This window comes from Aythya marila (assembly GCF_965140915.1).
Source record: "Aythya marila genome assembly, chromosome: 3".
NCBI classification, from domain to species: Eukaryota; Metazoa; Chordata; class Aves; order Anseriformes; family Anatidae; genus Aythya; species Aythya marila.
In genome coordinates, this window is record NC_139044.1 from 56,369,303 (window position 1) to 56,391,259 (window position 21,957).

General features: G+C 41.1%; 1 protein-coding gene across 4 annotated transcripts in view; it reads left to right on the forward strand.

Moving 5' to 3' along the window:
• The window catches only part of HIVEP2 (HIVEP zinc finger 2), a 134,622-nt gene that overhangs the window by 104,830 nt on the left and 7,835 nt on the right, over positions 1–21,957 (forward strand). For all 4 annotated transcript variants that reach the window (XM_082756095.1, XM_082756094.1, XM_082756096.1 and 1 more), the window contains 6 exons: positions 1,225–1,269; positions 2,612–8,237; positions 9,006–9,160; positions 14,209–14,384; positions 16,998–17,099; positions 17,683–18,593. In XM_082756095.1, the coding sequence (XP_082612221.1) occupies positions 2,823–8,237; positions 9,006–9,160; positions 14,209–14,384; positions 16,998–17,099; positions 17,683–18,593 (6,759 nt within the window). In that variant the 5' untranslated portion in view covers positions 1,225–1,269; positions 2,612–2,822. The remainder of the gene's footprint in view (positions 1–1,224; positions 1,270–2,611; positions 8,238–9,005; positions 9,161–14,208; positions 14,385–16,997; positions 17,100–17,682; positions 18,594–21,957) is intronic.

Genomic DNA, 21,957 nt, shown 5'->3' on the forward strand with positions numbered 1-21,957 from the left:
TATTTTGTACTATATGGGAATCCTCTATAGTTACATTTTTAGCTTTATTTGTGCTATAAAATAAATAATTGATAACTGGTGGCACAGTAGTAATTCTATTAACATCAAATCATCAGCCTTTACTAATGTCCATTCTTTCTTTGAAAGTGTTATTAAATAAGTATTTTTAGCACTTACTGTAAGTGATTACAGAGAGCTAATTTTTTTTTACTTTTAGGTACATTTTTTTTTTATACACTTTACTATTTCATCATCTGTTGGTTTTATTCAGTGGAGAAAACATAATAGTACTGGCAGTTTTTCTGACAGTTTCTAATTGGAGGTTATTATATTACCCCATATCCCAGCTAATACTTACGATATTTCTAAGGATTTTATATAAAAATAAATTGAAATGCTCTGGCTTTTGTCCTCCTGGATTTTTGTCTTCTAAAGAAATGTTGAATATTGAACAAACCTCATTTTTAACAAAACAAAACAAAATACATTTTCAAGATTGGATTTGTCGAAAACCGCAAGGGAGAATCCTCATTTTACTGTAAGGGAGAACTGATCTTCCAGCTAGAGAGATGCTGCTCAGTTTTCCTTTTTCAGATGCATTCCCTGTGCTGGTCTTTTCTGTAATGCAAAGAGTAGCTTGCAGTAGCAAATTATGGCAGGTACATAAGTCTTTTAGATATGTATTTGGTCTGTAGGTTTCTCTTTTGAGGAGGAAGCCACATATTCTTGAGCACTATCCCACTGGTGTTAACTGGTCTGGAAGCTTACTTGTTTTCACTACTTTTTTTTGTGTACCTTAATGGTGACATCCTGGCCAGGATTTCATTCTGGTCCCTGAAACATTTAATGAGAAGCCTAGAAGACCTAAAAGTATTAGCTGGAGTGAGGTATTGAAAGGGGATTTGCCAATGGGATTCAGGAATAATCCAGGTTTAGCAAAGGTGTAGGAATGAAGAGCAACATTGGGCAGCTCTCTTTTTACCGATTCAGGAACGTGAGACTACATCAGTTTAGATTTGCAGTTATCCTTAAAAGACCTTTAAAAAGCTTCACACTCATATTCTTCAAAATGTGCTTGCTCAGATCTCTGAGATGCGATGTGACATTTTCCCAATGGGTGGATAAATGAAATTTTCAGGCCTCTACTGTAAATAATAGAAAATTTTCTTCAGCATCTATACTTAATATCAGTAACTTCTTACGACTGTATTTTTTTTTCTACAGAAAATCTGAAGACAGTCATGCCTATTAGATGTTCAGAAGATGCAGGTAATTGTTTCATACCTAAAAAGGCATATATTCTCATTCCCTTGTTGTTTTCTTGTACTTCTCTAATGTTTCTTCAAGCCCAATTCAGTTTTTGCACTGTAGGAATTAAAAATATTCAAGTATCTTTAATACTGCTTCTTTTTATAACCTTTTTTTCTTGCTACTGTAAAATAGCGACTTTATAATTTGCACTTTTTCATCCAGAAAATGTCCTCTATTTGGATAATACAGAAGCAGGAAGCCTGCATTGTTCTTCTAATTCAAATGCTGTACTTACCTGTGAACATCATACCTCCAAGTTTTCTTCTTTGTAAAAGAACTTTGGGATCCTGTTGCATTTAAGCATAAAAACTGCATGTATTAGCTGGATAGAAATGTTTGAACATTGAAATCTAAACTGCTTAAGGCACATAAAACAGTCAGAGCTCATTCCTCTAATATGTGTTTTACCTCTAGCAATACATTCTCGCTAAAATGTAATATGGTGTTTGGAAGATGGAGATGTGGAAAGGTACTAATACTGTTGTGTTCAGAAGGCTTAGCTGATGTCTTTTTTGACTGTATAAAAGTAGTGTAAAAAGGTGATCAAGACTTCCTTGTAAAAAAAAGAAAAAGATGATATAAGGTAAGAAGTACCTCACTATAGCCATCTTAAAACTTGGAATATTATCCAAGGTAGTCATCTAGGATTTCTGCCTAGCCAACAGTGAGAAACAGGCATCTCCAAAGTCGAGGGCCATATGCATAGACATCACATCTGAAGCACACACTATGATATGGAAAGATTTCTCCTCTGGAAGTACTGATCACCATCCTCTGAATTAAGAGGAAAGCCAGGTGACTAAAGTACATGTCTGAACTGCAGGTGAGTAATACTGGATAAGGTAGTTCCTGCCGATGGGGTTAGGACTTTTATTATTATTATTATTATTAGGAGTTTTATTAGTATTTTCAGCAGTGATTGCTGAAAGGTCTTTGAAAGTAGATGTCAGACTTTCTGAGAATCAAACCTCTTTAAACTGTCCTGAGAAAGCCTTCAAAAATTACTGTTCAGGTTGGAAAGTGTAGATCACTGTTTTCTATTCTTAGGGCTTTTATTGAGTAGTGAGTACACTTGTGTGAAATCTCTGGAACAATTCTTTACTGTGTCTCCTCACAAAATGGGATTTTGTGAAATGCAGTTACCTTTACTTAAGTCTCTTGGTATTTTTAATGAAAGGCTCAATAAAAAAATAAAAATACAACCAACTGTAATGATGTTGTTTTGCCCAGCTATATTAACTGTTATTTTTTTTTGTTTGTTTGTTTTGTTTTGTTTTGTTTTTTTGCTTTTTCCTTACAGATACCTGTGTCACCATGGAGGAGATGAAGAGAACCTTGCTCTAGTAGATCACAAATATCTCTGCGTCATTCTGCATCTCAGTGTTTAATAACAATGGAAAATGTCCAAATGCTATAACAAGTCTTTGCAAATGTATAATAAACTGTTTAGGAAAGTTCATGCAATGAACAGGACTGTATAATAATCACATTAGTGTGCAGACACAAATCTAATGCCTATAGACTACTGCGTGGAAAGTTCCAAAGAGAAAGAAAAGTCTGTGAACTTGCAACAGCCCTGGAAAAATGGGAGCAACAAAACTTTAAAAAGCACAGCTTTGGACACACTCCATGAGTCTGCACAGCTTTCAAGTGAACTAGCACTTAAGACCTTGTGTAACAAAATGGACTCTGGGGACACAGCTATAGGGCAAAAAGCTACCTCAAGGTCTGGAGAAACTGCTAAAGTACCAAGTAGATGGAGGCAAGAACATTCAGCTGTTATTAAAATGAGCACTTTTGGCAATCAAGAAGTACAGAGGCAACCACAAATAGATCACGAGCAAATTGGAAACACAGCATCAGCACAACTTTTTAGTTCTGGGAAACTGGTATCATCGAATGAGGCTGCACAGCAAGTCACGGAGAAGCAATATCCACAGCATCGTCCAACTCCTTACTCATGTCAACATTCACTTTCTTTCCCACAGCATTCATTGCCACAAGGCTTCTTGCACAACATAAAGCCACATCAGAGCTTGGAAGGCCCTCCTTGGCAGTTTCCTAGCCACTTGCAATCAGTTGCCTCAGAGGACTTGTTTCCTTTTCATATGCATAGCCATAGTGGAGGTTTCTCCAGGAAGAAGATTTCAAGTTTGAACCCTGCATACAGCCAATATTCACAGAAATCTTTAGAACAATCAGAAGATGCTCACAAAAAGGAGCACAAACCCAAAAAGCCTGGCAAATACATTTGTCCTTACTGTAATCGGGCTTGTGCCAAACCTAGTGTACTTAAAAAGCATATTAGGTCTCACACTGGGGAGCGACCATACCCTTGTGTTCCTTGTGGTTTCTCCTTCAAGACGAAGAGCAACCTCTACAAGCACAGGAAGTCACATGCCCATGCAATTAAAGCAGGACTGGTACCTTTCACAGAATCAGCAGTCTCCAAATTGGACCTAGATGCCAGTTACATTGATGTGGAAGCCGAAATACATTCAGATGGTGAGCAGAGCACAGACACTGATGAGGAGAGCTCACTGCTTGTGGAAGGGTCTGACAAAATGAGCCCTGTTCCGCAGCTCCCCCTGGACATTGCTAGCAGAGGCAATTTTCACTCCTCCATGGAAGAGTCCTTGGTGGGGCCAATGAAAGTGCCCATTTTGATTATCCCTAAAAGTGGAATTCAGTTACCCAGTGAGAGTTCACCCTATATTGGCTCTGATATGTTGCAAAACCCATCCTTAAGTACTAAGTCTGATGACTCTCACACAGTTAAACAGCGACTTGCACTAAGACTCTCAGAGAAAAAAGGGCAAGATTCTGAGCAGTCATTAAACCTCCTGAGCCCACACAGTAAAGGAAGCACTGACTCTGGCTACTTTTCCCGCTCAGAAAGTGCTGAGCAGCAAATAAGCCCACCAAATACTAATGCAAAGTCTTATGAAGAGATCATCTTTGGGAAGTTTTATAGGATTAATCAAAGGACAGCACTAACAGTAGCCACAACAAATCAGGAACACAGTTTAATGGGTAGAAAGGGTAAAGCAGAGCCATTACCTCTCTTAAATAACAGAATGGATATCAAGATGCTTGAGGAACATATTTCTCAGCTTACTCCAGGTAAAGAAGAACTCATTGACTCCAGTAATTTGAGCACTATTAAATCTACACAAGTTTATCCAGGCAGCAATACAGAATCTAGACAATCCCAGGCCGCATCATCCATCAAAAGTGAATCCAACTTGTATCAAGCCGGTCAGCAGGGTGAGGTGCCTGTCCTTCTAGAGCCCCCAGTAGATTCTTCTCCTCTTATTAGAAGTAACTCCATGCCAACCTCTTCTGCAAACAGCCTAAGTATTCCCCCGTCTCTGAGAGGAAGCCATTCATTTGATGAGAAGATGACTGGCTCAGATGATGTATTTTACCCTGGCACAGTGGGAATATCCCACCAAAGGATGTTGAGAAGACAGGCTGCCTTTGAACTGCCCTCTGTGCAGGAAGGGCACTCAGATTCAGACTATCATGGAAGACCAGGGAAAAATATAATTATTGCTTCCAGCAGACAACCAGCAGGTGACAAAGGACCATCCTCAAAAGAGAAGAAAGCAGGAGACAAGACCTTTTATGACTATGATGCCAGTGGAAAGCACTACAGAAAATGGGAAGAATATGAAGCTCAGAAGCAAAACTACAGGGACTCGCCATCCTTAGGTGGAGCAAACAAGGGGGGAGAGTACTTCATTGATCCACTCGGACAGTCTCAGGCAGTGCCATCCATGCTTGGAACAACTTTTGAAAACAGAAAGCGCAGGAAAGAGGAGAGTGTTGGAGATGAGGAGGACAGTCCCATGCTTTGCAGCAGTACAACTGGCACCACTGGAGGAATTCAGCCTTTGGACTTTGATCCCAAATCCCAAATTCAGGATGTGCCAAGGAGTGGATTTTCCCTTCAAGGTCTAGACAATTCTGCTCATTGCCATGCAGAGCGTTTTGAAATGTGCAGGCCTTACTTGCAGTCTGGAAGTCCTGCAGCTTCTCTGGAAGACTCATCCTTAATTGCAGAGCAAGAAAGGACTGCAGAATCACTAACTAGAAAGCCCCCTGGAAATGTCATCTCTGTCATTCAGCACACAAATTCGCTGAGCAGGCCAAACTCATTTGAAAGGTCTGAATCTACAGAACATGTTGTATGCCAGCAGGATAAGATCTATTCACCATCTGAAACATGTGAGAGTGAGATTTCTGAGTCCCCCATGAGCCCAGACCGAGCTCCACAAACAGAAAATACTGACACCAGTAAGCCACCTCCATCCCAGCAACCTCAGCCGTATCATATGCAGCCCAGATTGGTTCGCCAGCACAACATACAGGTACCTGAAATTCGTGTCACAGAGGAGCCAGATAAGCCTGAAAAAGAAAAAGAAGTGCAGAACAAAGAGCAGGAGAGACCCACCGAAGAATTCCAGTGGCCCCAGAGAAGTGAAACCCTTTCTCAACTTCCAGCTGAAAAACTACCACCCAAAAAGAAGCGCTTACGGCTGGCTGACATGGAGCACTCCTCTGGAGAGTCTAGCTTTGAGTCCACAGGTACAAGCCTCTCTCGCAGCCCTAGCCAAGAAAGCAATTTATCCCACAGTTCAAGTTTTTCAATGTCCTTTGAAAGAGAAGAAACAATGAAGTTCATCACACCTCCCAAACAAGATGAGTTTGGAAAACAGTCCGAGTTTTTAACAGTTCCAGCTGGTGCTTACTCACTTTCCGTCCCTGGGCATCACCATCAGAGGGAAATGAGACGCTGCTCGTCTGAACAGATGCCCTGTCCTCATGCTGCTGAAATCCCAGAGATCCGAAGTAAATCCTTTGATTATGGGAACCTGTCTCATGCCTCTTCAGCTGGGACACCTACTACTGCACTATCTCCATCACGAGAAAGGAAGAAATGCTTCTTGGTTCGCCAGGCTTCCTTTAGTGGTTTTCCAGAGATTTCCCAGACTGATCAGAGCACAGAACAAAGTATAAAGCAGGAACAGATGGAACACGCACAGGCTGGTCTCCGCTCCTCCCAGCTTGCCTGGCATCACTCCCCTTCCTCTGTACTTCAGCCCATTCAGGTGGATGACTCTGGAAAACAGGCTGTTGGTTCTTGTGCTCAGCTTAGTAATAGCTCATCCCACCTTGCCCAGCAACAGGCTCTTCTTGCAGATAGCCCAGAAATGTTAAGGACTCCCTTGATCCAACAAGCACCTTATATTTCCAGCAAACATCCATCAGAGCAGCAGCAGCTATTTGCACATCAGGATAAGGTCCCATTTCCCCCTATTCATAACGCCTTATTTCAGTTCCCATATCCAACTGTCTGCATGGTTCACTTGCCACCATCTCAGCAGCCAGTCCTGTGGCAGTCATGCTCAGAACCTCTACACTTCCAGCATCATTTTGTACAACAGCTGCAGAAATCTTATGTCAAGCCACCTTTCCAAACAGACATTCCTCCAAGTTATCACCTGGAACATAATTCAGAGTTTATTGGAAAGAAACCAGCTGATTATGTACATGCTAAAGAGCAAGCATACCAGCATTACTCAGGAACATCTGGGCAGTATTCAAAAAGTACTCTTGCGAAGTACCAGTCAGATCATAGCATTAAACCGACCGATACCTCCTCTGAGCAGCATCTTCAGCCAGAGTTTGACTCCCCATCTGATGGATCTGTACAGTCTTTGCCAGGAACAGTTGTTCCCGTCAGGATTCAAACCCATGTGCCATCATATGGTAGTGTAATGTACACAAGCATTTCCCAGATCCTTGGACAAAGCAACAGTCCCGCAATTGTAATTTGTAAAGTTGATGAGACTGTTTCTCAAAGAACATTGGCAACCAATGCAACAATGCACGGAATTGGATTTAACATAGCTCAGATGCTAGGCCAGCATGGAGGGCTAGAAAAATATCCTTTGTGGAAAGTGCCGCAGACACTATCACTTGGACTGGAGCCCTCGATTCCCCTCTGTTTGACTTCCAGTTCTGATATGGCTTCTACCTTGGGAGGAGGCAAACGGATGCTTTCACCTGCCAGTAGCTTGGAGCTCTTCATGGAGACCAAGCAACAGAAACGAGTCAAAGAAGAAAAAATGTATGGGCAGATAGTTGAGGAGCTAAGTGCTGTTGAGTTAACTAACTCCGATATAAAGAAAGATTTTCCAAGAATGCAGAAGCCTCAACTGGTAAGGCAGAGCTGTACTACTGAGCCAAAAGAAAGTCTGCCATCCATGTCATCCTCTTCACCACTGTCATCTTCATCATCTCAAGATTACCCACCTGTCAGCATTCCGACAGCTGATGCTTTCCCACTAAGCAGGGAGAAACTTTCAAGTTTTGATTCCACATCACCAGGGCAAAAGTCCAGTGGCCCTTCTGAAGGAAGAGACTCGCCAGAAGAACTGGATGTGGATGAAACAGCCTCAGATATGAGCATGAGCCCACAGAGGTCTTCATTGCCACCAGGAGAAATTCAGCCGGAAGACCAACTGAAACATCAGAAAATGCCTCTTGGAATGCTAGTCCAGATGGCATCCAATAACAGTGGGAAAGTCACAGGCTCTACCATTCTCCTGACAGATGTAGCAGATTTTCAGCAGATCCTTCAGTTCCCAAGTCTTCGCACTACTACAACTGTGAGCTGGTGTTTCTTAAACTATACAAAACCCAATTACATTCAGCAACCAACCCTCAAGTCTTCTGTTTACGCTTCATGGTGTATAAGTTCATGTAACCCAAACCCATCTGGGCTAAGTACAAAGACCACTTTAGCACTTCTAAGGTCTAAGCAAAAAAACACCACAGAAATCTACACTCTGGCTGCTATGCATAGACCTGGAGCTGGTAAACTGACATCATCAAGTGCATGGAAGCAATTTGCTCAGGTAAATAAGAGGTTTTAATAAAATTAAATTAATATATCTTTATTTGAGAAAATACTTGTAAACTATGAAATGTAAGGTTCCCCCCGTCCAAAAAAATAATATATATATAAATATATCCCCATTGAGAAATCAGGCTTTAACATCTTCCCATGACAATTATGAGCCTCGATTTACCCCTCTGCAAACTCTGATACTTCTGTTGCCTCTGTCTCCATTTTGAGAATCAGTTGTGAAAAGTGAGGCTTTTAAAGCCCTCTCTTCACATGTGCCAGAACCCAATACATTATCTCCTTTTATTTTTCCTACCTTTTTGCCATGTCCTGATTCAAACAGTAGACACAAACATCCGTGCAAGTTCATAAGTAAAGATTAAGTTAAAATTGAATAAGGATTTTCAGGTCATTTTAATGTCTTTTACATATTGACTCTTCCTCATGAACTAAGCATTAGATAATGGTGCCAGGGAAAATTCTGTAATAGCAATAAATTACCTTCTAAGGCTTTTCCATCTCGATTTTCCATGATTATTTTTTTTTTCCTGGGGAAAGATATGGTGCTGTCTTTTCTGTCAAGACTCTCATAAAAATTTGTCCATGCTGCCCCCTCTCTTATTCGCCATCAAATTGAATGGGACAAATTAATTCGTTGTATAGAGTTGCACCAAAATGAGAGTTTGGCTTTGACCTGGAATGTTAAAAGTACTTGAAATGAAGTGTGCATTTATTGTGTGTTCCAGCAGTAACACCATTCCTTGACTTTGTTCTACAGATGAAACACGAGCCATTCTTCTTGTTTGGCAGCAAGCTTGAAAAGAAAGTAGTGGGGAATATTATAAAAGAAAGAGTAAAAGGAGACATTCATGGAGATAAAGACATTACATCCAAACAAACTGAGCCGATACGAATTAAAATCTTTGAAGGAGGGTAAGAAAATGCAACTAGAAATGTCAAGCTCAGCCTGTTGTTTTAAAAAGATTTGAAAATGAACATGAATGAACTGGGATGTAAACAGTCTCCTGTATTTCTGCTGTGTATTTTAGCTCCCAAGCTTCTTTCTGTTTTGTGTATATGTCAGTCTTAAAACAAACTACAGGATACCTGTATAGTTAGTTACTCTTGGCACAACCTTTGCTATTAGGACAATTATATTTTTTAATATCTGTGTGAGAGCACTCACTCCAAATTGTCACTTTCATTCTTTAGGTCAAAAATAAATGGATAGACACTTAACAGTTTGTCATTTTCTATACTTTTTTTTTTTTTTTTTAATCTAATGGCTTCTGTGAGGACATCCTTCATTTTTAGACTCTGTGTGCCTCCACTTACTTGAATGGGTTAGCTAGGTATGCTTACTCTTATTCTTATAATACTACATTACTGGATTTTGAATTCTGGAGATAAAATGTGAGATGTAAAAGCAAGATAGCAATGATATCTATGATACCTAAACCTAATCCATAGATCTGTCATGTAAGGTTGATAAAACAATGCTTAATTTTACTATGGCCATCTACTACTCATGTAATAATAGAAACAGCTAACAAAGAGAGTGAAAAAGGAGACCTGAAAGCCCATTAGCAATGTTTTGAGGCTTATGAAGCTTGTTATAAAAAAAAAAAAAAAAAAAAAAAAAAAAGGATAGTTGTTTGCCTCTCTTGGAGTATACTCTAAAATGCAAGATATTGTTTTATTTGTTTTAAAGAATTCTGCCAAGATGCAATTAATTTGACAAAGGTTAGTAGTGAATAGTCAGGTGGCTGAACAAGCTGTTTATTTTAGTCTTACCACACCCAAATGGTCTCATAGCGATGTGTTATTGGGATAATTAAATAGGTTAGGATGGAGATGTGATGAATTTGTACATGCCTTTCATTCCTCCGTCATTTGGTACTCTAAAATCTCAGGTGTCCTTCATTCCCATCGTGTGTTTTGAATCCTCTTGGACCCTTGGATAGTCTCCATGAAATGAACATTGACATTTCTTTCTAGTCTGCAACAATGGAAGGGTATAGCCTACATCTTGCTTGAAAGACTGAAAATGTTATTTTGGAGATTGTTATAGGTATGCTGACCCAGACACTCTGATCGTGGCTGTTCTCTGTAGCTTTACAGAACTTAATACCCCAGTCAGTAAGGCGGCTACATGAGAGTGACCCAAATTCAGGGGTGAGTCTAAGTTTATAAGAAATTTAAAGAGCTGTTGCTTAGATTCACACCCACTTTGAAGAATAAAATTTGCCTGCTTCTCACTACGTATCATTTCTGAATTTGGATCAGTCAGTTGAAGATAGTCTGCACTAAGGCGCATGATGAGAGGTCAGAAGAGTAAAAGTTTGTTAAGAAAAGCAACTTTTAGAAAGATTCAGATTAGCATGGGCTGTAACAGATCACTCTACCATCTAGCATTTTTTTTAAGAAACTGAACATTACTCACACCATCTTAAGTTTCCTTGTACACCAATAAGGTTTATGTAACTATTTGTGTAAAGGCATATAATTCACGTCAGCCAGACATACCTCCTAGTAATACTTGGCTATGTTTACTTCATTAGAGTGGAACAAAAAGAGAGAAACCTTGATACACACATTAATTTCTGGAGTTGGAGGAGGGGAGGGGGAAAAATAATCTGTGCAATGTACTTCCCTAATAGGATCATATAACCTTCAAAGCTTCAGTGAATGCGGTGATAAAGTGTTAATCAGTCCACCCTTTCCTTATAGATCTTCATTTTAATGTACATTTTATAGGAATTGTTTCTGGAAGGGTAGATTTTTTCCTTATATTAGTTTGGTTGCTGTTGTTGTTTTTTTTAGTGGATCAAATATCCTTTACATGTTATAACCATGTCTTTCATTATTTTCTGTCCTGACTAATGAGTTTGTCCTCCTCTTCAGGTTTTTGTTTGTGACTTCTGAAAGCTAGCTTTTTAACATGGGTGGGTTTTCATGCTTGCTTGCTCTTGTCTGTAGAGCTGTTCTGTTCTACTCTGTTCTCTTCTGCTTTCATCAAGCTCATCTTTGCGTCACCTGAGCACACACAAGCAGTGCACTGAACTATGCAGCAGATGTCTGTTGTGTTTGTTTCATGTCCCCCCCCCCAGACAGACAAGTATGCGTGGCGATATCTTGTTTCAGCAGGGTATTTTCCTCTAGTTTTTGTTTGTCTTAAGGAGTGGATTTACTTACAGTTCTTGATTATTTTGGTTCTGTAAATGTGGAGAAGGCAATTCAGAATTCACAGTTGAGAAAGACCTGCAGCCATCACAGTTTTCAGTTCCTGGAAAAGTCTATTCACTACACAGGGAAGTGTAGTCATGCAGATGCTCTATGCCAGGGGAGTGGAGCGCTTGTATGACAGGTACAAGTAGGTTTTAAAAAACAAATAAATAGGGCTGGGGACTGGGGATCCGTGAGAGGGTGAGGTAACAGAAAGAACAGAGTTCAGCAGAAAAGTAGATGGCATAGCACATCACCACATCACTTGCTGCACCAAAGTCAAGAGCTGTTTGTAAGCATCACAGCAGAGGGGTTTTTTGAAGGAAGAAGCTAACAACCATATTATTACCTCTGGCAGGTGGCTTGATTCAAATGAAATTATTTAAATCACAAAATCAGCTTTCCACCAGCTGTGACTACCAAACCTCGGTGCAATGTGAAGCAATATTCCTCAGTGAAAATCAACAAGTTGCAGTTTGGTAGTTGCTACAGTAGTTAGATACTCACAGTGTGAAGTTGAAAGAAAGGAGGGATAGAGAATGTTCCCGCTCATCTGACATCTTGCTTAATGACTTCACCAGCTTAAGATTGCACAGTTTTTTTTATGTTTGCTCTTGTATATCTATCAGTAATAGATTCTAGTTGAAAATCCCCAATAAAATAGCATTTCAGGTAGAAATTGCATGACTATGAAGTTTATGAATGCTTTTTAGCTCTAGAGCCCCATTCACATCAAGCTCAGAGTACCACTGACCATAGTCTCATGAAAGTTGTGTAGTGGGAAAGGGAAAGTCATTGAATGATTTGAGAGAAGCAGAAGTTAGTAGAAAGCTCTAATATTCCTGAGTGCTAGGAAAGGTATTCACCATAGACTCAGACTTCTCATGCTTCAGTGTTTGGACCAGGCCATATTTAAATGTCAAAATTGTCTGTGTCATTTCTCTTGCAGTTGTTGTGCTGGTGGGGCATACTTAGAGAGTCAAGGTCAATTGTGGTCAAGAACTGTGCATATGAGTGACAAAGAGATGACTCCTGTCTAATTGACTTTGTGCCCAGGGGGACCTGAGAGGTGACAGAAGATAGTAGAATGAGGTCAGGCAGAGGATGTCATAACAACATTTTTCTTAGCAGTATCAAGCAGGGATGGTTTGGTAGACTCCATCCCAGCAAAATCAGACTATAAGGAGGGATGAAGAGAAGATGGCAGTCTTTCAAGCAATAATGAATATTTTTTCTGTCTGTGAAAGAAGGCCTAGAGGTGGCTGATGAAGCAATAGATGTGAAGATGAAAGAGAACGTGGGAACTGGGGCCCACAGAAAAGCAGAATCCCAGAAATGTGCAGCCAAAACTACCAGAGAGATGGCTCTTAAACATCATTAAACTACATCAGTTTTGCCTGTGATGCCAGGGACAATGAAAGAAAAGGGAGACAGCCAACTTTATTAGAAAGAAGATGAGAAAAACTGAATTTAGGCACCCACATTTGAAAGATAAGCTGATGTTTTTCATAGATAATGAGATGGATGTGAGAACAGGACAGTGTTTTATGTATTTGTAATATATTAGTTTCAGTATTTATATTGTTGGTGGCATTATTGAATATATGGAAGAAGTGTTACTCTAAGAAAAGCAGATTTGAAAAATGTTTCAGCTCTATAACCCCAAAATTGCCACTGCTTCTTGTAGAGTTATCATCACATTAATAGAACCTTCCACACAAACCCTTATTTATGTAAAGTGCTGACTGTCAGTACCAGTGATAGTTTGTGGTCTCTGCATCCACAGTGTGACTGAGAGTACTTTGTGCTGCTTAGAGAGAGGACAACAGAGGAAAAAGGGTAGAAAATTTATTATTTCTCAGTTCTTGCAATTTCTGGATTTTACTTTGGGTGAATGAGGATGAAGTTCTCCCTCCAGGGAATGCCCAGCAACTTCAAACCTCAGAATAGCTGGAGCAGATCTCTTCAGCCCTTTTAGATTTCAGTCTTACCGTTTTAGCATAACAGTAAAGGAAATGTACAGCTTTACATAGATTTGCATATCTTATTTATTATCTAACTACAGATAATGTAATCAGCAAAAATAGCATGGAATGCTTACGCCTGTGCTGAGAAAAAATCCTTTAACAGTGTTCTGCTAAGTAAGCAGGTTGGAAGTTGCCAATTTTGTTTGTAGAGCAGCAAGTACCTGCATGAGATCAACACGGTGTCCCTTAAGGAGGGTTCCATCTTCGTGAAGTTCAGACATCTGTAGTGTAAATACGTACATACTTGCTAGTCATCTGCATTCCCTTTATGCTTAGTGGAGAGAAACAGGATGTGATTTATCTGATCCCAAGGGATAAATATACTAAAATAGGTCAAATGAATCATGCCACAAAAGGGCTCTGTCTTCAGTGGTGGTAGACGCCTGTGTGAAACAAGAGTACAAATTAATCCAACACACAGATCCATATTTGAGGTTGTGCTTTGTCTATAGGAATAATCTGTTTCCTTACAAGGTGTTTTCACTATGCCCATACTATAGCCCTTTGGTCTTGTATTAAAAATAACTAAGATACACAAACACAATGGGACCAGTGCATTCCCTGAAAGGGAAATACATTGTGAGCTCCAGCATGAAAAGTTTGTGTGGAATTCTGTGGCAGCTTTGTGTTGAGATACATACAAGATCAGATCAGATACACAGAGCCAGTGTTTGTGCATGTGTGTTACCTAGCGGCTGCATTATTTAAATGCTCATTCTCTTCCAACAGGTATAAATCAAACGAGGATTATGTCTATGTCAGAGGTCGTGGCCGAGGAAAGTACATTTGTGAAGAATGTGGAATTCGCTGCAAAAAGCCAAGCATGCTCAAAAAACATATCCGCACTCATACTGATGTCCGGCCTTATGTATGCAAGTTGTGCAATTTTGCCTTCAAAACTAAAGGTACTTGACCTTTTTTGCTGAACTTTTGCCACTTCCCAAACAAATCCTGAGCAATTTTGCCATCTGGAATCCAAGCACCCTTTTCCGTCAAGGAAAGTTTCTTCAAAATAAAATGGCTGTATTTATGGGTACAGGACTCCATGAGAGAGATTGTTCTCTCCTGTTGAATTTGCCCAGGAATTTCATGAGTCTCAGAGACTCCTTGGATAGTTTCATTAAGAGCTATTGGCTCTTGACTGGTCCATCTGTCTGCAGAAAAAATCTAGTAGCATAAGAACTGCACTTACAAATAATACTTTCTGCCAAAATTGTTATGTGGTACAAATTTTAATTGCAACAACACTCAAATGCTACCGGGAGAGTACACTTATTATGACATAATGTAGAAGCAGAGCATCAGCTGCTGAGGAAAACATGCCTTCACAGGCTTTACAGTGGGTCAGTTTCAAGTTTATAAATAATGTATGTCTCCCAGATGGGCAAGTCCATCCACTGCGGCATTAATTATGAATAGAGATCTGATAGCCTGTGTTCACATGTATTTATCAGCACAGAAAAAAGCTTCCATTTGTCACCCTGAGGCCACAGATAATGATATTCTTTGGAATTTGGATTTGCCATGAAGCTGTCTCCTTAAAAGAAAAAAATCATTTTCTTTGATAGCATTTCTTTGTAGCGCAGCCCAAATGAGCCTTACGTTCTCAGTTTCTTAGCTCCCCTTTGACAGGCAAGGGAAATGGATTCTGGTCCCACTGCACTGAATTTACTTTAAGGGGGAGAGAGGAAGCTGAAAGAAATTTCTCTTGAGATCCCAGCACAGCTTCATGGCTGTTTTGAGGATTGAGGATTGTAATAGTTTCCATGACTCCAGCACTTCTTCCTCTGCCAAAGATGGGAATAGCTGATGGATGGTAGTAGATCCATCAACCTAATTTAAGATGAGAACTTTCATCGGGGTGTAGAGACAAAGAGAAGGAGCTGCTCATGGTAGTCCCAATGGGCCATCTGTGGAGCTGTTCTCAGATCACTGTTTACATTTGACATTGCAGGAGAAGTGGGTCTTGAGGAGAGACTTGAAGAAGGATTGTGGTTTTGCAGCTCTGTTCAGAGAGGACATTCCAGGCAGAAGAGATGGCATGGAAATAAATGTGAAATTGCTTGCTGAGGCTGGCATTTCTGGCAGAGAAGAAGAAACAGGGAGGAGGTGGCGTGCTATTGCACAAGAGGGGGATGAGTAGGAAGAGACTAAGCCTTCAAAGTGCAAGAAGTGTCCAACTGTTGTGTTACTGCTCATGGGCAGTTGTCAGCCTCATAACTATTGTTGCTATTTTGCTGAGGACAGCAGGGGACGGATCTTCAAAGATACTTAGGTTTTCAGTGTACACCCTGAGCGTTTAGCCACCTAGAGGCATCAGAAGCTGTGTTCGACTTTTCATGCAGTGCACAGACACCATAAGAAACTTACTGGGAAGAGAATTACATAAACTAGCCAGGACCGAGCATCAGTGAAGCAACTTGTGTGCTTCTAAGCACTTCTTCACTATCCGAGAGAGTGGTGCTGTGTTTCTCCCACCATGTTGCATGTGCCACCCATACCATCTGGTCAGGGTCCCAAAAGTAGCATAGGTACATTCAGTGCTTTCCTTGAAGTAAGAAGTGTCATGTCTGGGTTGTCACTTTCCCTGTTGGATGTTGCAGATATGGCCTAAGAGGATAATGGATTAGAGTGATATTCTTGTTTTTCTGGCTTGTTCTCTTTGCGCTCAGGGTTCTTTGCCATGAAATGTCTCTTGGGGCCAGTCTCAACCCAGTTCTCTTATCTGTGAAAAAACAGACCAAGACAGACACTCCAGAAAGTCAATAGTCTAGTGTTAGATTGCTCCCTCAGGGGAATGGGAGATCTGATTTCAAATCCCTGCTGTGTCTGGTTCAGATCCGTACTCCATAGCAGGGAACTGAACCTGGGTTTACCACATCCCAGGTGAGTACTTTAAGTACAGCTCCTCTCAGTTCAGAGATGGCAGCCAGACAGTAAACTTGCACTGAGAAATCACCCACGAATGTCTTTTTTGTTGCTCCAAAATGCTTCAAGCACAACGATTGTTTGGAACCCACATGTGATGTAAATGGGAGAGTCCTTAGCTTGAGGTGCCACTGTGAAACTCTGGCTGAACCCTGAACAACTGGTGTACATTGGTGTTACGTCAATGTCCAGGCAATCTGTACATATCACAAACACTAAGCTCAGGGGTAGATAACATAGAAAAGTGAGTTTCTGAGCTTGCTGGGGCACCTGAATGCAATGTGGAAAATGGGAGAGATGCCTACATACCTCTCAGGCCCTGAGTTTAAGTATATTTGAACATTATTATTTTTTTGAAGATATAAAAACCCACTCTCTGTGTTTCTTAATGAACAGGCTCTGAGGGCAATAGGCTGGATGAATCAGCCCCGTCTGTGTTTTTTTGTTTGTTTGTTTGCTTGCTTGATTTTTTGTTAGTTTTTAAACTAAAAACCCTATCTGCAGAATAATGGAGTTAAGATACACCAAAACCTGAGTTGGAAAATGATCTTTGCTGTTGTCAGTTAATTAGACTCATCTCTGATCCATAGGAAATCTGACAAAACATATGAAGTCTAAAGCACACATGAAAAAATGCCTGGAGCTTGGAGTATCAATGACATCTGTAGATGATGCTGAAACTGAAGAAGCAGGTATGTCAGAATGATTTAATTTAGTTGGAATGGCCTCTGGAGTATGCAAATGACTCATTGCACTTTAGCACAGTGGCTGGCATGGGAAAATATATTAAGAGTATTTTGGGCATTTTTTTAATTAAGAGACGTCTTTCTAACAAACAGGAAGTATAAAAACTAAATCTGATCCATTTGTCTGAGTTATGTTTTTTATTATGATACACGAGGAGAAGCTAGAAATAAAAGTATGACCTCTTATTTGTCATGCATCTCATACAAAGTACCAAGTATTTTCAATTTAGGTCTGAGAGATGGCAACATTCAGTGGAGTTACAAGGTGAATGATGAAATTGCTTTGTATGCTTTCCTTTTCACATGATAAATTTGAGTGTAGAGTTTTAAGGTATTATTATAAGGCATTATAATTCATATATTATTATATATGAAAATATTTTTGATACCATTAAGAATGGCTTTATTTAGCCATCCCAGATGAAAAGCATCCAGCGATGGCACCAGGTGTTCTGGGTGGGGAGTGAATGTGGCAGGAGTGAGAAATATTGCATGTGCTCACCATTTTGACTTGTCGTGGCTATTTCAGAAAACATGGAGGACATGCAGCAAGAGGCGGAGAAGAGTAGCAACTTGGCAGGCCTGTCAGCAGAGCATCAGTTTTCTGATGCAGAGGAGTCAGATGGTGAGGATGGTGATGACAACGACGAAGATGATGAAGATGACGATGACTTTGATGATACTCAGGGAGACTCAACACCAAAAACCAGATCAAGAAGCACCAGCCCGCAGCCTCCTCGGTTCTCCTCCCTGTCGGTGAACTCGGCTGGGGCATCGCAGGGGGCTTCCCCTGAGGGCTCTCTTTCCGTGGGACACTCCTCCCTCATCAGTTATTTGGTCACCTTACCTAGCATTCAGGTTACTCAGCTTATAACACCAAGCGACTCCTGTGAAGACTCACAAATGACAGAATACCAGAGGTTTTTCCAGAGTAAAAGCACTGATTCAGAGCCCGACAAAGACAAGTTAGACATACCTAGCTGCATGGATGAGGATTATGTGCTTTCGTTAGACCCCGGTTCATCTCCGAGGGACCTCTCACCTTCCAGTCGGCAGTCATCCCCTGGCTATGATTCTTCACCGTATAGAGATAACTCACCAAAGAGGTATTTAATGCCAAAAGGGGATTTATCACCCAGAAGGCATCTGTCACCCCGGAGAGATATTTCACCCATGAGGCACCTTTCCCCGCGGAAGGAGGCTGTGCTGAGGAGAGAGTTATCACCAAGACGGGACGTTTCACCGAGACGTCACCTATCACCACGGAGACCAATGTCACCAGGGAAAGATGCGTCTGTTAGAAGAGATTTGTCTCCTAGGCGAGAGAGGAGATACATGGCCTCGGTTAGAGCGGCATCTCCCAGGAGGGGCTTATACCATAATCCAGCGTTGTCCATGGGTCAATACTTACAGTCCGAATCTATTCCAGTGGGGCATTCAGTAAGTATGAAAGAGTATTTTTACTCCTGTTGTCAAAACCAGTGCTCTTGCCTAATCTGCATATAGTATTTTGAAAAACTTGGCAGCTTTGTAAAAAAAAAAAAAGAAAGCATAAGCTTTGAACTTGAGTGGGAAATCCAGGAATGAATGCAAGAAATTTGGAATAGGCAGGGACCAAGTCAGGACGCTGATTCATTTAGATGCAATACAGTCAGCCTAAGGGTCAAATCTTCACTTGGTACACATCAGAGTAGTTCCATTAGCTTCAATGAAATTAGGCTGGCTTGCATTAACTGCCCCTGTCTTTATTTTAAAATGTCCCAGGAAGCTTACATGGTGTGTGGGGCTTGTTACAGCACTGTAAAACCTTTTACCTCCCAGACTGTCAGATGGGATCAAGCCCAGATCAGGTCTCAAGGCCCTTATACTGCAGTATGGTGCCCATCCCTGAAGTATTGTTTAATGCAATAAAAACACTAAAATAAATGGAACCCCTTTGAAAAGCAGGGTGCCCATCTAAATCAGGATCTGTGGCTGAAGTTTAAAGGATATTACTGTGTGACAGGAGCAGACAGCTGTCTGCCCTGCAGAAAGCACCATCACAACTGGCTGTTCCGGCAGGGACACAACTGTCTGAGTGGAAATGGAAATATGCAAAACTTGCACAGCTGCTGTCTGTGCTGTTCCTGTTCAGTAAATAAGCTCTCAGAAACTGCCGACTCGTCTCTTTTGACAGGCCCTAGCATTCACAAAGCACTCTGTCTACAAGTAAATTTGGTCTTTGGAGTTAGGAAATGGCCTTACTGTGTATACGTTTATTTATATATGGAGTATGCTTCCTTTGCCGTGTTTGCTGATGCTGCTGCCCTCTCCCTGCCTACCTCACTAACTGGTGTGCGGAACCAATACAGGGAAGTTGTGACAGGCTGCCACCACGTCAGCCCCTGACAGGGCTGCCCTCCTCTCCTCCTCCTCTCCTCTCTGTCACCAGTCTTCTTTACTCTTTGTGTAATTATGGCTCTTCTCTGTAGAGGAGAAGATCTGAATTAGCATTTACAGAGCTCTAGCTTGAATTTCTCTACAGAGATAGGCTGGGGAAGCTGGGCTTGGGCAGATTTGATAACTGCACCTGGCAATGCAGCGAGGAACACAGCTGGGCCAAGGTGGCTGGAGCAGGGATGGATCAAACAGTGCTGAGGAGTGCAAGCTTGGCAGATCCAAAAGTGGCTTTTCAGGAGGGTTAGGGAAGTTGCAATATGAGTAGCTAGGTATGTAGGAGATAACAACATAGGTTCCTGCAATCCTGTGCAGAGCCTATTCTGCCCTTGGCCAGAGCCTGTGTCAGGCCTCTGTCACCAAACTCCATCCTTGCCCCAGCCACCTCCTCCTGGCCTCACATCTGGTCCCTCTCCCTTATCTTAGATGTGGTATCATGGTCTGGTAAGTTGTTGGAGAGAGAAGCTTAGAGGGGTGGCTTCCTAAGCTGTCCTTGGGGAAGGGCACATTGAAACCCTGCTGTGCTCTCCCAGGCAGAATTGCTGTGTAGCTGAGAGAGGATACAAATGCAGTTATCAGCCATATCGACAAAGTAAGTACAAAAAAGGATAAACAGCCACCAGTTTAAAAGTCATAATGCCTCAGTATTGAGTGGAAGGGATTATATCACACACATAATCGCACAGAATCATCTGGGTTGGAAGAGACCTCCAAGATCATCTAGTCCAACCTCTGACCTAACACTATGAGATGCTACAGCTGACATTGTATAGAAAGTTTAAGTCCCTAATGTCCTGCATAAGACACTTCCACTGTCATCCTGTAGTAGAGATTTTGGATGTGTGATGATGTTGGCAAAAGGGTATGTAACAGTCACCCTTGGCGATGTGACAATTCTTGCTGTAATATTTGCCTTGTTATGTACACCTTCCAGCAAGGCGTTTAGCACATTGCAAAGACTCTTTTAGCACCCTTAGCTCCTTCTTTTGGAAATTGCTCTTCACCATGCCAGATGGGCTCTTAACACTTACCTTATTTTTGAGGTACGATCAGGCATTTGTCCTACAGAAAGCACTCAATGGCATGTTGAGTGTTTTGAGAGAAGCCTAGACCTCAGTACAGTCACTAGACCCTGAACACTGGTGTCACTGGAAGTGGAGCCTGGGCAAATTTAAATGAGGGAATTAGAGTTGAAGATGACTGCCCATCTCAACAAACACAGTGAGGAAAAAAAGATGGATTCCTTGCCTCTTGAAGCCTTTCCAGATGATATACTTGAGCCAAACAGAAGTTGAGTTTAGGTGAAATACACATTAATGCACTCAGTGTGTGGGAAGACAGATAACACCTGAGCTTGCTATAAATGAAACTGTTAGAAAAGATAAAGGAATAAAGCATGTTTTTCACTTTCAGAGAAGTGAAATCCAGCAAATCAGAACATAATTAACAACTGTATCAGTGATACAGATGCCAGCTTGCAATCCTGCTTCCTGTTTCAGAGCTGCATTGGGTTCCCAGTCCTTGCAGGAATTAGAGGATTTTTGTGTTCTGGTGCCTGAAGTTACCAGAAGAAGCCACTTTTCTTTCTTCTCCATTGAAATTGATGTATTTACTCTAGTCTCTTTGGCCAGTGCTTATCTGGTTCCCCTTCATGTTTCTTCACCTTGAATGTTCATGCTGTTTGGCGGTCTTGTGCAATGAGCTTTGACATTGAAATCACCATATAGAAAGCAGTTGAAATTATTTCTTTAGGAAGTGGAAAAGAGCATGGGAAAGTAACTATTTTTGTAGACTATAGACAACAATACAGAAAAATATCGTTTTTCCTTTGGCAGTTAATAACAAGATGAACTCTTGCAATAGGATACTCTCTCCAAAGTAGCCCAAGGCTCTTGTCGATGTGAGTGCATGTTTGGCTTTGGCAAGTTAAATTGCCATCTTTAAATTTAAAGGCACATCACCATTTCTCTCTAAATACATTTGGGATCTTCTATTCTGTCAATGGCAGAAGTTTCTTTTCTTTCTGAGAAGGCTGGTGCCAGTATTGCAGGGCTATGATTCTTCTCTCTAGTCTATTTTATACCAGTAGTGAGGGAAAAAGGAGAAAAGGGAATGCTGCTTTTATTCAGCTTGAGTGCGACTCTGTTAGCATTTTAGTTTGGATAGGAATGTGCTTTGGAAGTGAATGTCTCTATTGTCATATTTATTGTGCTTTGACTCACATCACAGAGCGTTCTTGGAATAAGTGAGCTGGATAATTTTCAGATGACATTAAGCTGGAGAATGTGCTCGAGGAGTGCACCAGGTGCACTTAAACTGTGAGTGGGCATTCAAGTGAGTGAGAAGGGACTATAGGGTGAGTCCAAAC